This window comes from Phodopus roborovskii, unplaced genomic scaffold, assembly GCF_943737965.1.
Source record: "Phodopus roborovskii unplaced genomic scaffold, PHOROB, whole genome shotgun sequence".
NCBI lineage: Eukaryota > Metazoa > Chordata > Mammalia > Rodentia > Cricetidae > Phodopus > Phodopus roborovskii.
In genome coordinates, this window is record NW_026126434.1 from 30,430,040 (window position 1) to 30,445,949 (window position 15,910).

General features: G+C 52.6%; 2 protein-coding genes across 2 annotated transcripts; both read left to right on the top strand.

The window, feature by feature from the left end:
* The first annotated feature begins 1,686 nt into the window (after positions 1 to 1,686).
* Nrm (nurim) lies at positions 1,687 to 5,204 on the top strand. The gene is made up of 4 exons (XM_051187392.1): positions 1,687 to 1,917; positions 3,149 to 3,345; positions 3,944 to 4,120; positions 4,393 to 5,204. Exons 1-4 carry the CDS (start codon positions 1,785 to 1,787, stop codon positions 4,672 to 4,674), a joined length of 789 nt encoding a protein of 262 aa, XP_051043349.1. The 5' UTR covers positions 1,687 to 1,784; the 3' UTR covers positions 4,675 to 5,204.
* A 758-nt stretch (positions 5,205 to 5,962) lies between these two features.
* Positions 5,963 to 15,876, top strand: Ppp1r18 (protein phosphatase 1 regulatory subunit 18). The gene is made up of 4 exons (XM_051187393.1): positions 5,963 to 6,041; positions 7,033 to 8,633; positions 13,759 to 13,972; positions 14,990 to 15,876. The coding sequence occupies exons 2-4, from the start codon at positions 7,038 to 7,040 to the stop codon at positions 15,007 to 15,009; spliced, it is 1,830 nt and encodes a 609-aa protein (XP_051043350.1). The 5' UTR covers positions 5,963 to 6,041; positions 7,033 to 7,037; the 3' UTR covers positions 15,010 to 15,876.
* Positions 15,877 to 15,910: the final 34 nt, after the last annotated feature.

Genomic DNA, 15,910 nt, shown 5'->3' on the forward strand with positions numbered 1-15,910 from the left:
GCCACTAAGCCTCATTCCCAGCCCTTTACTACTTTTTAAGATAGCCATATATAGAAGTACTGTAGATGGCTGGACAATGGCGGCACACAACTTTAATCGCAGCACTTGGGAGACAGAGGCAGGTGAAACTCTGTGAGTTTGAGGCCAGCCTGGTCTACAGAGCTAGTTCCAGGACAGGCTCCAAAGCAATACAGAGAAACCCTGTCTTGAAAAACCAAGGGGGGGAAAAAAAATTCATTGCATCCCAGACTCTGAGGACCTGAGCAAGGAGTCTAGTGTTTCATTGTGAGGAGTTGAGAATATTGGAGCCAGAAAGAAAGAGGTTGTACATAGTGCAGAATAAATAATGCTGTACTAAATATCTCTTTTCTATGTGAACTTTAATAAAAATACAGTTGCTTACTTTGTATACTTTTCTGCAATGAGCTATGTATATAAGCTTCCAGAACTACTCTGGTGTAGTATATGTAGCCTACTTCCTCTCCAGGTGGTAGGCATCAAACTAGGCCCTGCTCAAGTTGGCAACTGTTTTACAACTCATTCACACACCTGCTATATGCTGTGTCTCTGGTTTTTCCTTTTGGGGGTGTTGGGATTCAGCAATGCTACTCAAATAAATATTACACATTAAACTATAGTCCCAGACCTCTATTAACTTGGTGCCTGCAGAAGTCAGAATTCGGCCTTGGATGCCCTTCCTCAGGAGTCCACTTTGTTTTTCTTTGAGACAGGGTATCTCACTGGGACATGGGGCTCTCCAATTAGGCTAGGCTAGCTGGCTGGTGAGCCCTAGGCATCTGTCTCCCTAGGGCATGAATTAATCACTTTAAGGATGAAGCAGGGTAAAGAGAAACCACAATGCTTAGTGCAATCCTTGTTTCCCACCTACGAGTTCTGGTACCACTTCAGAGCACCTAAAACAGTGGAGCCCAAAGGTGCTATGCTGCAGTCCCAGTACTTGGAGGCAGAGGCACTAGGATCAGTTCAAGACTATTCTCAGCTACATAATACCAAGTTCAACGCCAGCCTGGACTACATGAAGATTCTGCCATTTAAATAAAAAGTGGAGAGAGAACTTCCTCAAAGAAACATAGTCTCAGACTCAGCCCACTCAGTACAAATTTCCCAAAAAGAGCAGGCTCGGGAGAAAATGTGCTATACAGTGCGTGACAGCTTGGTCCTGTGGCCGTGGGCGCACCCAGCCTGGGTACTGCTAGATGTTCCTTCATCCCTCAGCCTAAGGGCCTTGCCCTTGCTTGTCAGGGGAAATTTTTTATATCCATAACTTTGTTCTATCTGTAAAACCCACGTCTTCTGATGACCCTTTCGGACTGGGTCTCCATGTGCAGTCGAAGCTAACTTCAATCTTCCTGCCTCAGCCTTCAGAGTACTAGAATTACAGGCACGAACCATCACGAGCCTCTCTAAACTGATCACCAAAGAAAAATCTAGGGCGTGGTGGCACCGCCTGTGACCCCAGCACACCAGGGACTGAGGCTGGAGGATAAGGAGTGGCTATTGTAAAAGACAGAACGTTTTTCATGTTTCCACGCAAGGGAGGCTTTTCACTTTCCACGCGAACACTGGCCACACTAAGATTCGACCCACGCGGTGGCTGCAGAGCCATTGCCCTGACAACGCCTGGGGGTTCCAAGCTCCGCACTGTGACGAGCGCCTCGCGGTCCCCGCCCTGCGGCCAGCACCCCATGGAGGCGGGACCTGGGCGGGACTAGAAGCCGCGGGAACCCTGGGTCCGCCTCCTCGGCAACTGCTTGCGGCTCGCCATGGCCCCGGCGCTGCTGCTGGTCCCGGCGGCCCTCGCCTCCTTCATCCTGGCCTTTGGCACCGGAGTAGAGTTCGTGCGCTTCACCTCCCTGCGGCCGCTGCTTGGAGGAATCCCGGAGTCCGGTGGTCCGGGTGAGCCGCGGGATCTAGGGCGAGCCGAAGCGGAGAGGAGGAGCCAGAGCAGCGTGGAGAGGGCGGAGCGGGGAAACAAATGACAGAGAAACGCCAAAGCTGCGAGGCGCCGCAGGGAAGAGAACAGAAAAGCTAAATCAGAAACTCCAAGATTAAGTTGTGCAGAAGCTGGGGAGTGAGGGCTGTCAGAGTATGCGGGGACAAGGGTAGGCTTTTGTGGAGAGAACCAGAGACAGGGGAAATAAGAGGAAATATTAGGAAACCGCGACAGAGGTCTGCGGTGGCTCACGCCTTTAATCCAAGCACTCGAGAGTCAGAGACAAGCAGATCTCTGAGTTCAAGGCCCTCCTGGTCTAGTGAGTAAGGGTTATGTATTTACAGAGACCCTGTCTCAAAATAAAAATAATAAATAGAGCCACACCAAAGGTGACTTCCTCAGACTTGCTCTGTGTGTGTGTGTGTGTGTGTGTGTGTGTGTGTGTGTGTGAATATATGTGGAATGTGTGCTTGTGTTAGTTCCTGCGTGTGCAGGTGCAACTGAGGGCCAATCTTGTGTCTGTCTTTAGGAGCTAGCCACTTTTTTGTTTTTAGACAGGTACTTGCTATGTCCCTGTCCTCCTCCCCGACCCCCAAACTGGCTTGAAACTCAGAGGTCTACCTACCTCTGTCTCCCAAGTATTTGGGGGACAGAGTCTGCCACTGAAACCAGTGGCCTACCAACTAGGTCAGATGGATTCCCTAGAACTGGGGTTAAGGATGACTGTGAGCTGTCATGTGGATGCTGAGAACCAAACTGGGTCCTCTGGAAGAGCAGCCAGTGTTCTTAACCGCCAAGCCATGGCACCAACCCCTCTGGGGATTCTTCTGTCTCTGCCTCCCCAGCACTGAGATTACCACCATACACCACCATGCTGGGCTTTTTGTAGGGGTCCTAGGGATGGAATTCAGGTCCTCATGCTCACACAACACTAATGGACTGAGCCACTTCCTCAACCCTCCGACGGTGGCTTTAATAATGGCCCTGCCAGCATTCTCCTGAGAGCCTTCTTCCCCAGAAGGAGACCAGGGAAGATGGAAGATGGAACAGGAAATTGAACTGGGTATGGCCTTGACAAGATCTTGAAAGCACCAGAGGCATGGCATAGGGCTCCAAAAGAAGATGAGGGTAAGGGGAATGTTCTAGTCACCTCAACTGTCCCTTTGTATCTTTCTCCTCCCCCCACCCTCCCAGATGCCCGCCATGGGTGGTTGACTGCCTTGCAGGACCGAAGCATTCTGACCTCCCTGGCCTGGGATCTTGGGCTTTTGCTATTGTTTGTGGTGCAACACAGCCTCATGGCAACTGAGACAGTGAAAGCATGGACATCCCGGTACTTTGGAGTCCTTCAGAGGTCACTGTATGTGGCATGCACTGCCCTGGCCTTGCAGGTATGTGCTTACAGGTATGTGCATGTGCTTACACTGGAGGGACAAGATGAATGTGTAAGAAAACAGAAAATCTCAGCTTCCACTCTCCCAGAGCATATATCCTCCATTCTATCAGCAAAGGTCTGATTTGGACATTCTCCAGCACAATGTGAGGAGTCTCACCCTTGCAACTTTGTGTATATATATTGGTTCTTTTGAGTCAGGGTTTCTCTATGTAGCCCTGGCTGTGCAGGAACTCCATCTGTAAACCAGGCTAGCCTTGAACTCAGAGATACACCTGCCTCTGCCTCCTGAGTGCTGGGATTAAAGGTGTGGACCACCACTGCCTGGCTTGCTTGAGATCTTAATTCCTCCTTAGTTTCTGTCTTGTCTCAAGAGAAGTCGCCTTCCGTTTAGTCTTCTCACTGGATGTTTGGTATAGGCTAGTCTGGTGGGTATCCACCAGCGCCCATTCCATCCATTCTGTAAATCCTATATAGAAATGGGTCGTACCCCATCCAGAACCCTCCGCATGGTAAATACCGGGGGAGGGGGACAGTTACAGGTTACTGTGGGGCAAAGGAGACCACTGGCATGCTTAGTATTTCATCTTTCCCAGCTGGTGATGCGGTACTGGGAGACTGTGCCCAGAGGCCCGGTGTTATGGGAGGCTCGGGCTGAACCATGGGCCACCTGGGTGCCCCTCCTCTGCTTCGTGCTCCATGTTGTTTCCTGGCTCCTCATCTTCAGCATCCTTCTGGTGTTTGACTACGCTGAACTCATGGGCCTTAAACAGGTGAGCATCCCATATCCCTGCCTGAGACCTATGTCCACAATTCTTTCCCTCCCATACCTTCTCAACTCCTCTCATCTTTCTGGTCCCTTGCCACCTTTTATGATCATCGGTCTTCTTTCGGCTTGCCTTCAAAGGTCAGTAACTATAAGTTTTTGGGCTTGAGCATGATGGGGTAGAGTCTCAAAAAGGGTCTTGGGCCTGATTTTTAACATGCCAGGAAGAGTGCAGAGTCCGCTGAGAGTTTGATTTCCATGCTGTAATCTCTCTCCTAGGTATATTACCACGTACTGGGGCTGGGCGAGCCCCTGGCCCTGAAGTCTCCTCGGGCTCTGAGGCTCTTTTCCCACCTTCGACACCCAGTATGTGTGGAACTTCTGACAGTATTATGGGTGGTTCCCACATTGGGCACCGATCGCCTTCTCCTGGCTCTTCTCCTTACCCTCTACCTTGGCTTGGCTCATGGGCTTGACCAGCAAGATCTCCGCTACCTTAGGTCTCAGTTACAAAGAAAACTCCAGCTCCTCTCCAGACCCCAGGATGGGGAGGCAGAGTGAGGAGCTAGTGGCCAGTTCCAAGGCCGGTACTTCCTCAAAATCAAAACCCCTTAATCCAGGCCCTGTTTGCTTCAGACCAGAGGCTGGAAACCATGTGCTGAAGGGGTGGTTCCTTCCCCTGCTTGAGACCTCTACTCTAAATTTAGAGTTTCAGCCACTGACAGGGTCCACTTCTCACCAACCAAGAGCGCACGGCGCAGGCAGGCGCACTAAGGGTCCTGCCTTGAGCAGTCACTCCCCTAGTACTGTTACCAGATCTGCACCTCAGGGATTCCCTTCCTAGCTTCCACTTCAAGGAGCTATGGCACGGCCAGTCTGCAAGTTTGCAGGTAGTGACTATCCCTTTAGCACTGCGGCTGTGTACTTCCCCTGCTCCTGCCTTAATTTCCCCACCTCCTTAGGTCCTGCCTTACAGCTTCTTGTGTCTCCCGCTTTTTTAAATCGGTCTCCTAAAGCGATGTCTCGTTTTTAACTCGGGCTGACTCAGGGCTCCCTGGTGTCTCAAAGGGTATGCGCTGCAAAAAAATAAAAAAATTTCTACATATGTTGTACAGTTGTCTGTCCATGTCTCTCAAGCCGCAGAATCAAGTGTGGGAAAGACGACGAGGCCAAGCAAGTTCTTGAAGTAGCAGCCAAGCACTCTGACGCCCGGCGGGCTGGGGCCACACCCCAAAGGCCCGCCCCCATCTCCCAGTCACCCAGTCCTGCTCCCTCCAAATAATAGCTTCTCCGCCTATAGATCAGGGAACCCGTTGGAGACAAGAGTAAATCTCCGGGAGGGGAGCGGACTCCCAAAGCCATTTGCCTCAGAATCTGGGGCCTGGCAGCCACCCACACCGCCACGGTAACAAAGACTGGCCAGGGAGAGCGAAAGCGTGGGGAGGAGCGGCGAGTGATGGGAAGGGCGGGTCCGACTCCAAGCAGCTGCTGCTTCCTCCCCAAGTCCCTCAGGGGGCCTGAGTCACGGGCCGCCGCCCCGGGTCGGCCAGCTGGAGCAATAGGTCTGGACACCCAGCTTCTCCAGGGCTGCGAGAGGAAGTGGGTGAGCTCCTCTGGAGACAGAACGAAGAGCTGTGGACTGTCACACTGCAAGAGGGGAGTGCCACCGCGGAGTCCCACGCGGGAAGGAGGGCAGTGAAGCCCCGCCCTTCGCCGGGCTCCGCCCTGCGCCCCCTTCCCTCGCCCCATTGTCCGTAGACAAAGCGGTCGCCGCCCCCGCCTGGCCCCCGTCTGAGTCTCCGTCCCTCCTCCTAGGCTCCCTCTTCCCTCCTCCTCTACTTCCCTCCCTCCGGATCTCCCTTTGCCTCTGTCCTCTTCTCTCCCGACGCCTAGCTCCACCGCACCTCCTCCTAGGGACCCCAAGGCGTGTAAGTTGATTGTGGGGTTCCCACTTTAAGGGAAGTGTCTCCTGGTTCCTGATCTCCCTTGGAGTGCCTCCCTTTTGTGCAGACTGTCTGTCCGTGCAGCTCCCGCGGGTGCATGGCCCGCTGGGTCAAGGTTCCCTGAGAGCGGGGTCCCTGGTTGGGGACAGCAGAGACGGGCCCTCGGAGCACCCAGGTCCTAGGGCGTAGTTGGTGGGGAGGCCGGTGAGGTTGAAGGGACTGGACACCAGGGTACTGGGAATGTGTAAGCAGCACACTCATTTGCTCGGGTACCAAAAGTCCCCGAGGAGGGTATTTCCCCTGACCCGCCTCTGGGGCGGAGTACGCGGTGGGGTAGGGGCCGGACTGAGGGGCGGGGCCGAGCGCAGCCGGGAAGGCAGCCGGGACCTGCGGGGCCAGTGCGAAAAGGCGCCCTTGCCCTTGCCCGCTTGCCGTCTCCCCTTCTCCCCCAGACCTCTGCCTTCTTCATCTGTCCTCAACCTTCTCACATCCCCTCCGACCCCTTCGCCCCCTCTCCGGCTGGTTCCCGGGTCTTCCTTCCCACTTATCTCCCTTGGATACCGGGGAGGCAGCCTCGACTGAACCCTCACTTCTCAGCCCCAGTCCCCCTTCTCCGCCCCATCTTCTCGCTCTCTCCTGCCTTTCCTTCCCTTTCTCATATCTTAGGGACTGGCCAGTGCCCACAAACCCCAATCTGGCGCTGCCTCTGCCCGGAATCTCGACTCTTCCTCTCCCATTATCCCCACCCCCAACTTGGCACCCAGCTTTTCTCTTCACTTTCCCAGTTCTTGCCTCCTCTGCCCTCCCTCCTCTCTCCCTGTTCCCCTCTGTCTTCATCCTTAGTTCCACTGTCCTCTGTTCGTAAGTCTCTTCCCGCATCACTTCCTCCTCCTCCACCCCCATTCTCAATCTCCTTGCCCCTCCGAAGCCTACCCTTCCTGTTCCTGTCCCCCAGTGCTTTCTCCTTCACTTCCAGTGACCATGACCGCTATCCCAGATTGGAAGCTACAGTTGCTAGCCCGGCGGAGGCAGGAGGAGGCAGCGGTTCGTGGCCGCGAGAAAGCAGAACGTGATCGCCTGTCCCAGATGCCAGCCTGGAAGAGGGGAATTCTGGAACGACGCAGAGCCAAGTTGGGCTTGCCTCCTGGAGAGGCGAGCTCTGTGCCTGGGACTGCAGAGGCTGGACCTCCAGATCCAGACGAATCCGCTGTCCTCTTGGAAGCTATTGGGCCAGTACATCAGAACCGATTCATTCAGCAGGAGCGACAGCGGCAGCAGCAGCAGCGAAATGAAGTGCTTGCTGATAGGAAGCCCGGGCCTCTGGAGGCTATAGAGCGGAGATCAAGTCCTGGTAATTTAAGAGAGCAGAGCCCCAAGGGAAGAGAGTCGAGAGAAGAGAGGCTAAGTCCCAGGGAGGCCAGAGATAGGAGGCTGGTGATAGGGGGAGCTCAAGAGTCATGTTCCAGGACTTTGGAGACTCGAGACTGCAGGCAAAGCCCTGCAGAACCCAGAGACCTAAGTTCCAGACCAGCAGAGGCTCAGAAATGGAGGCTGAGCCCTGGAGAAACTCAAGAGGAGAGTCAGAGATTAGCAAGTCCTGGAGACCATAGTCCTAAGAGAAAAGAGGTATTGGAAAGCAGACTGAGCCCGGGGGAGTCTGGTGACCAGAAGGCCTGCCTGACAGAGGCCCATAAATGGACTCTTGACCCGAAAGAACCCCAGAAACAGAGCTTGATACAGCCGGAGGCCACCGACTGGAGGCTGAAATCAAAAGAAGAGAGAAAAGTCTACTTGGAGGAGTATGGGAGAAAGGAAGAGACACCAAGTCCAGGAATTATCCTAGACCAGTCTCCAGGGACAAAGGAGAGTCAAGACACCACCACCTCTGGAGATGTGGAGACTGCTGAGCAGAGGTCCAGCCCTGTGGAGGATGGAGACAGGATCTCCAGGCCCACTGAAGGCTGGAAATGGACCCTAAACTCTGGGAAGGCTCGAGATCGGACGCCTCGGGATATAGAGACTCCTCAGAAGCCAGATCCTCCAGCATCTTCAGAGAAACACCTGGGGCTTACTGGTGTGGAGGTTGAAGGGGAGGCTGAGAAGGAGGAGGCGGGGGCTCAGAGCAGGCCTCTGAGAACCCAGCAGAACCTCTGCTCTGGGCCCTCCCTCCTACTAGAGCACGCCGGGGCCGGGGCGGACCGCTCCAGACAACAGGAAGAGGAAGCTGCAGAACTGCAGCCCCCAACACCAGCCCCTCTGTCTCCCCCACCCCCAGCCCCAGCTGCCCCCCAGCCCCCCGGGGATCCCCTCATGAGCCGACTGTTCTATGGGGTGAAGGCAGGACCGGGGGTGGGGCCCCCCCGCCGCAGCGGACACACCTTCACTGTCAACCCACGGAGGTGTGTGCCCCCTGCCAACCCAGCCCCTCCGGCCACCCCTGCCACAGCTGATGCTGCAGGACCTGGACCTGGGAAGAAGCGGTACCCAACTGCTGAGGAAATCTTGGTGCTGGGGGGCTACCTCCGCCTCAGCCGCAGCTGCCTTGTCAAGGGGTCCCCAGAAAGACACCACAAACAGGTAAGAAAGCTGCCACGCCTGACTGGAAGAAGTCTCCCTCCAGCTCTGACTGGATGACTTTTCTATATGCCTGTGCTCTAGTCTTCTATTTATTCCTGCCACCTCCCTTCCTCCTTCTGCACACACACCCTTCCTCCGGGTAGCCCTCCTTTGCCACTCATTTGGGAGCACCAAGGATTCTGCACAGAAGTCAACTGATATGTTGGGGTGTGTCTGGCCCTGTTCGTCTCCCTCCCTCATTCTCTCAGTTCCCTCTCTCTCTCTCTCTCTCTCTCTCTCTCTCTCTCTCTCTCTCTCTCTCTCTCTGTGTGTGTGTGTGTGTGTGTGTGTGTGTGTGTCCCGCTTTTGAGGTTTTGATCTTTTGATCTGGCCAGGACCTTTTGGTAGGAGAGAAGGAAAAGAGAGATAACCACTTTGCAGCCATGAAGGCAGCATGAACATACCCTGGAGGGCAGAGCAATGTGGAGGCCAGAAGTTCAGGGAGGTTGGAATGAGGGTCTCAGCCCCAAGAAAGAAGGGGCAGAACTAAAGGAGGATGTCCCAGGACAGAGAGAGGCCAGTGAGAAGGACCAAAGCTTTTAGACCCCAAGTAATCCCCCCATCTTCCCACCCCCAGGAGAGGGATACAAATGACATTTGAAGTGGATGACCTCCGGGTTGCCTATCTCCCCCCAGCTGGGCAAATGTTAGACAGTGCTTCCTTCTCTCTGGGGACAAGAAAAGCCTTCTCCTCTTCCAAAATATCCCAGTCCCTTCCCCCATCTTTTCTCCCTGGGCTTCCCCTCCCCCACAGAACTGGCTCAGCCTTGGTTTTCCCCTCTGTCCCTCCTACCCTGGCCTCTCCCTCCCCTTGGGGTAGAAAAAGAGAGAAGTTCATTTGCACTGAACTGAGCAGAGACTGGCCCAGGCACTGTGGGAGTTGGGGGCAGGGGTGGGGCTGAGGCCAGCAGAGGGTCGGAGGTTAGACTGGAATGTAGACAAGCGAGGAAACACAGGACAGGAAAACTCCCTCTGGCCGGTCCCAACACTCTCCTCCTCTGTATCAACCGGTTTCCTCGGTGAAGAATCTCTGGGGAAAGACAGTGCTGCACTCAGGTGCCTCAGACCAGAAAGAAGACCCTCGACACAGTGCAGGGCCTGGGAAGCCATCTCTTCCTTATTCTGTTTAACTGTGTGTTTGGTGTCAGTGGAAGACCATAGAGACCAAAGATCCATCGGGGTCACCTGGTTGCTCCCAGTTCATCTTGTTTTTAGAGAGTGTTCACTGTCATTATATCATTTTTGAATATGACTTTTCTTTTCTCACCTCTGTCACTGAAGCTCCAAGGGTAGTACCTAAGAGCGAATGTACCCTTTCAGGGCTTGGCAGATGTAAAGGAACTCCTCCCAGGGTGAGGCGATCAGAAAAGTCATTTCCTACTGAGGTTGGCTTGTGTCTTTGGGAAATGAACAGAGGGCTCCATAGACCTTTGTGGCCCGAGCCTAGAAACCTTCTGGGGGGGGGTAGGAGGGCAAGGAACCTAATGCAGAGGAGGCCCTGTGATGGTGACCATGCCTAGGTCATCAAGTAGGAGGGGCGGAAGCAGACCTTCCAAACAGGAAGCCTGGGGTGGGGGCGGAAGGCTGGTGGTACTGAGTGGGAACACTGGGCCTGGGGGCCTGCCAGAGCTGTGCGCAGGATGTGGTGAGAGAATCAGGAAGCAGCCACGCTGGGGTGAGGGTGGAGAGCAGGCAGCCGAGTTCCCTAGACAGATGGTCAATCTGCCTCCCTCAGCTAGGTCTGCACCCGGACCTCTCCATCCTCTGTCCTGGCCGTTACCACCATCCCTCACCCCTAAGTAGTTCCTTTTCAGACTACTTCATCAGACTTATCCCTGCCACCGAGAGAGGCACCACCTCCCCCCTGAACCAGGCTGTAGCTGGTGCTCTTCCTCATCCGGAGTGGCCTCTCTGGCTGGAGACCTGCCCCTCCTTCCCTGGTCCCCTTGTGACCTTATATAGCTGATGAGAGAGGAGCCAGTGAGTCATTTCCCTCCCTGCCCTACCCCCCCCCCCCATTCGGGTTATGCATTCCTGAGAAGCCCAGTCAGAAGCTGGGGGGAAGTGAGGCACAAGGGGGTGACACTGAAGTCGCTGAAGTCAATGGAGTGAATACAATGGATAAAATGAACTGATGATAAACTACAGGGTTGGGGAGGGGAACTTAGGAAAGAGGAGAGAACAGGTTTCTAGAAATTTGGATAAAGCTGTCAACCACAGAAGCAGTATGGGTCCCTTTTCAGATACTGGGATGCTGGCCATCAGGAGGCTGTCCCTCTGTTCTATCAGCCTTCCCACCTAGCCTTGATCATTTGCTGGGACCGCACCTGATGTCTAGACAGGTGTGGCAGTGTGGCAACTTGTACACTTCCTTTCATGGCAACCATGTATATGAGTAGCCTTCTGCACGAATGATCTCAACCAAGCACAGATCGAAAATAATATTCAGGCTCTCCAGGCTGGTGGCTCAGACTTGTAATTCCATCTATGGATGTTAAGCTCAAGGCCAGCCTGGGCTATTTAGTGAGCTCCAGTGTCATAAATAATAATAATAATAATAATAATAAAGGACTGGAGAGATGATACAGCACTTGCTGCTCTTTTAGGGGGTGCTGGGGGGTGGGGCCTGGATTCAGTTCCCAGCACTTGCATGGTGGCTTTTAGCCCTCCACTGAAGTTTGCCAGGGGATCTGATCCCTCTTCTGACCTTCTGTGGTACTGAATGAACATGGTGCACAGACATGCAGGCAAAACGCTAAACACATAAAATGGGGGGGGGGGAGTTTCTTAAATAAATAAAGTTGAAGGTACATTGGGAGGGTCTGTGTAAGTCGTATGTAGTACTATGCTTTTTTATATGTAAGGGACTTGAGCACTTGGGCATTTTGTGTGATGAGGTCTTACTACAAACTCCCCCAAGATATTAACAAGTTCTCTAGTGAGTTAGAAGGTGGTGAGCGCTTATGGAAATATTAGTACAAGGGTGTGTGTAATAGGGTCAGGACACAGAGTAGGATGGAAATGTGGTAACTTCCAAACAGGATGCCCTGGAGTAGAGGAGCCTTGGGGACATTTGGGGGAAGAGTATCCCAGGCAGAGGGAATGGCCTGGAGGCAGCTGTGCACCTGGGAGCAGAAGGAAATCACCTGTTGCCTTCAGTTAGGCTCTGGATTTTGTTCAAAGTGAGATGAAACAAGAAGTCATTTCAGGGTTTGAACCCAAGGAATAACAGATGCATACAGTCTTGGTCACCCTACTTTCCTTAGGTACCAAGGTGTCTCGTCTTTCCACACTATAGATCACATGGAGGCCCTGGGATGCTGGGCCACAGATGCTCTGGGCAGAGCACCTGGAATCCCTTCTTGTTTGTCTCCCTAAACCCTCTGGCTGGCAGAGTTAATCCCACTGTGTCCTTAGGAGGGCAGAAGGGCGCTGAAGATAGCCTATTTTTCAGGGTTTCTGCCCCTCTCTGGACTTTTGCCTCTGTTGTTTTTGTGGGTACCCTCTGTCCTCCTCTCCACTCCTATCCAGTGTTTGCCTAGACTTCCCCAATCTTGTCAGATCTCCAGTTGCATATTCCCATTCCTGGGACTCTTCTGTGTGTTGACTCTTATAAGCCTTTCCATTGTCTTATCCATTCCCCAGGCTGAACCTGGGGATCGGTTAGGAGAAAAGGGAGGGTTGAGAAGGAGGCAGGCTCTCTGGAGCCTGGGTTTCCCAGGAGCCATCAAAGCCCTGACTGAGGCTATGGAAGGCAGGGCACCTTCTAGGACTCCCTTCCCAATCAGCTTTTTCCTGCTTGCCAGCTTGCCAGAAACTTCACTTCCTTTGGAATGTCCCAGAGGGTGCCCCAGAGTCCAGGTTGTGGCCACAGCACTGCCTCTATGCACTTCAGTTTCTTTTTATGCCTCTGCCAGATTCCCAGCCCTTGCCACAGGCAAAATCTTTTGTTTTTTTGGGGCTCACTTTTAAAGACAGGGTCTAACACTGTAGATCAGGCTGGCCACAGACTGATCTCCTAAGTGCTGAGATTAAAGGAGTGTCCCACCATACTCAGCTGACTTTGGTTTTTTGAGACAGGGTTTCTCTGTATAACAATCCTGGCTGTCTTGAAACTCCCTTTGTAGACCAGGCTGGCCTCAAAAGTCCCAAAGATCCACCTGCCTTTGCTTCCTGAGTGCTGGGATTAAAGGTGTGAGCCACCACCACCCACTTTTTTTTTTTTTTTTTTTTTTAATTTAGACAGTTTTAATAAGACTTGGAAGGCTGGCCAGGAATTTAGTGTAATTCTCCTGCCTCAACCCCCTGAGTGCTGGAATTACTGGTGTAAGGCACTACACTTGGCTGTTTGGGGTTTTTGTTGTTGTTTCTATAATTGGTTTTTTGTTTTGTTTTACATTAATTTTTGGTGTGGGGACACACCTGACACAGCACTGTGGAGGTCAGAGGCTCCCAAGATTAAACTCAGGGCATCAGGCCTGACTGCAAGTACCCTTAGTACCCTTAACCACTGAGCGATCCCAGTGGCCAACATCTGGTTTGGGTTTGTTTGTTTAGGTTTATTTTTGCTAAGCAATGGTACATGGACCTTTAATTCCAGCATTCGGGAGGCAGAGGCAGGCAGATCTCTGAATTTGAGGCCAGCCTGGTCTATAGATCACGTTCCATGACTGCCAGAACTACACAGACTAACCTTGTCTCGAAATCCGAAACACAAAAAGATTTATTTTTATTTCATGTGTACGAGTGTTTTCCCTGCCTGTGTGTGCACTACAGGCATGCCTGGGGTCTGCAGAGGGCATCAGGTTGTGTTTTCTCTGGAACTACAGTTACAGATGGTTGTCAGGGGCCTGGTGGGTGATAGGAACTGAATCTAGGTCTTCTGCAAAAGCAGCAAGTACTCTTAACCACTTCACTGAGCCATCCCTCCAGCCCCTAAGTGTTGTTTTGTTTGATGTCATTCGAAGGGAAACAAAAATTAAGCTGTAAACGAAAGCCGAGGCCTCAACTGGATGGAAGTGGGAGAGGTCTTTGGATGCCTTAGTAATGAACTTTCCTCCTCTCCCCACTCTTCCCACTTTCAAAGCTCAAGATCTCCTTCAGTGAGACAGCCCTGGAGACGACCTACCAATACCCTTCGGAGAGCTCTGTGCTGGAGGATCTGGGCCCAGAGCCTGAGGCCCCCAGTGCTCCCATCTCCTCGGCGACCCAGCCTGACGATGACGACGAGGAGGAAGAGGAGGAGTTGCTACTGCAGCCAGGGCTCCAGGGCGGGCTGCGCACTAAGGCCCTAATCGTGGGTAAGCGGCTGGCGGAGGGCGCCCCCTCGTGTCCGTGGCGTGGTGTTTTGAAAGGGCTTGGCAGATGCAGCAAGTGCCCTCAAGAGTCTCCAGATTTCAAAGCCAGAGTTTGCTCGTTATCCAGATCTCCAGTCTGGTTAAAAATAACCCGAGTTGGGTCAGACGGCCCTTGTTATGAATTCCAGCTTGACTGTTACTTATGGTGTGATCCTGGATCCGTGTGTGCTCTGTTACAGTTTATCGTCTGTGGGGTGTGCATGCCCACAAGCTAGGAATTGAGTCAAGGGCCGTTAGCATGCTAGGCAAGTGCTATACCACTATGCCACTGATCAGTATCCCTAGCCTTCATTTTATCGTTTTGTTTTGAATCAGGTTTTCTCTGTATTGCTTTGGAGCCTGTCCCGGAACTGGCTCTGTAGACCAGGCTGACCTTGAACTCACAGAGATTCACCTGCCTCTTGTCTCCCAAGTGCTGGGATTAAAAGCCTTTGCCACCAACGCTCAGCACTTTTTACCATTCTTAAAAATAGAATTACTTTGGGGTATGTAGCTCAGTGTTAAGATCACTGCCTACCACTCAAGCTGAGATAGAAGTACACGGGCAGCCTGGTCTACACAGTGAGTTCCAGGGCAGCTTGGGCTATACTGATTGAGACCCTGTCAGAAAACAGGGAACAGACAAGGTTGTGTGTCCTGCTTTAATCCTAGCACCATGAAAATTGGGTAATAATCACAACTCCTGCAGCTGTTGGAAGAATTGAGACTCTTGTGAAGCACCTAGGACTATAGCTAGATATTAAATTACTTTGACTTTGATGAAATGATTGTGAAATTAAACAAGGTGCCTAGTGCACAATCCCAGCTAACTATGGTGACCACTGTTGGTGGTGACTGACACACACCCAACACATTGTAAAGACTTCTCTTACACCAGGCACTCTTCAGTTCTGGGACATATGGGGAGGCTGGTGGCAGAGGCCACCCACTTCTCTGTCTTGATCACTTCTTTTCCTGCAGATGAGTCCTGCCGGCGGTGACCATCTTCCAATTTGGGCACATACCTCCTTCCCATACCTGAAGATCCTGAAGTCTGGAAGATTCAGAGCCGACAGACCCTGGCAATGAGCCTGGCAGGGAAGGGCAATGAGCATATTCCGACTTGCTTTTCCCATCCTGTTTCTGGGGCAGAGCCAGTAGCCTAAATTTACCCCTAACCCAAGGTCCCCCGTGGGTGTAGCAGTCTCGTGGGCTGGAGCATCCTTGGTGAGCTAAGAACGAGCATCAAGCCCTTGAGTGGAACACAGGATTCACCTGGGATTGAGTTACATGGAGCCCCTCCAGCTCTGTGACAGGGTACACTGTCCCCACAGCCTTCTTTGACTTCCCACCGCTCCCAGGGACACTCAGGATTTAAGGGCTCACCTACCTTGGGAGATCTAGACCCCACTCCATCCACAATCACTCTTGTCCTAGGTCACTGCCCCTTTGTTTACAGCTTCCTTCTTGCTTGGTCACAGCCTGGTTTACATACCCACCAGCTCCCAGTCCCACCTGTCAAAGTCCCAGGTTTACAAGCTATGACTACCCACAGACTTCTGGAGGAATCTGCCACCTTCCCTTCCATTTGTTTTATTGAGAGTGACCTGGGGTGGTTATGTGACTTTCTTCAACTTTGCTCAGTATTACTGTGCCTCAGTTTCTCCCAAGAGGGAAGGCTGGGGATCCTCACTCTGAATCCCATGAGAATTATTTAATTCTGTTCCTCCACGTGGTTCACATTGAATTGAATTGCAGTGTGGGGGGACTGAAGGAGGTGCCTCAACTCTCCCCTATTAATCCTTTCTCATTTGCCTGGTTTGTTTCATTTTGTACCTTTCTGTAATAAAAAGGAGCTCTTTTCAACACTCTTGCTGCCTCTTTCTTTTAACATTTCCTCCA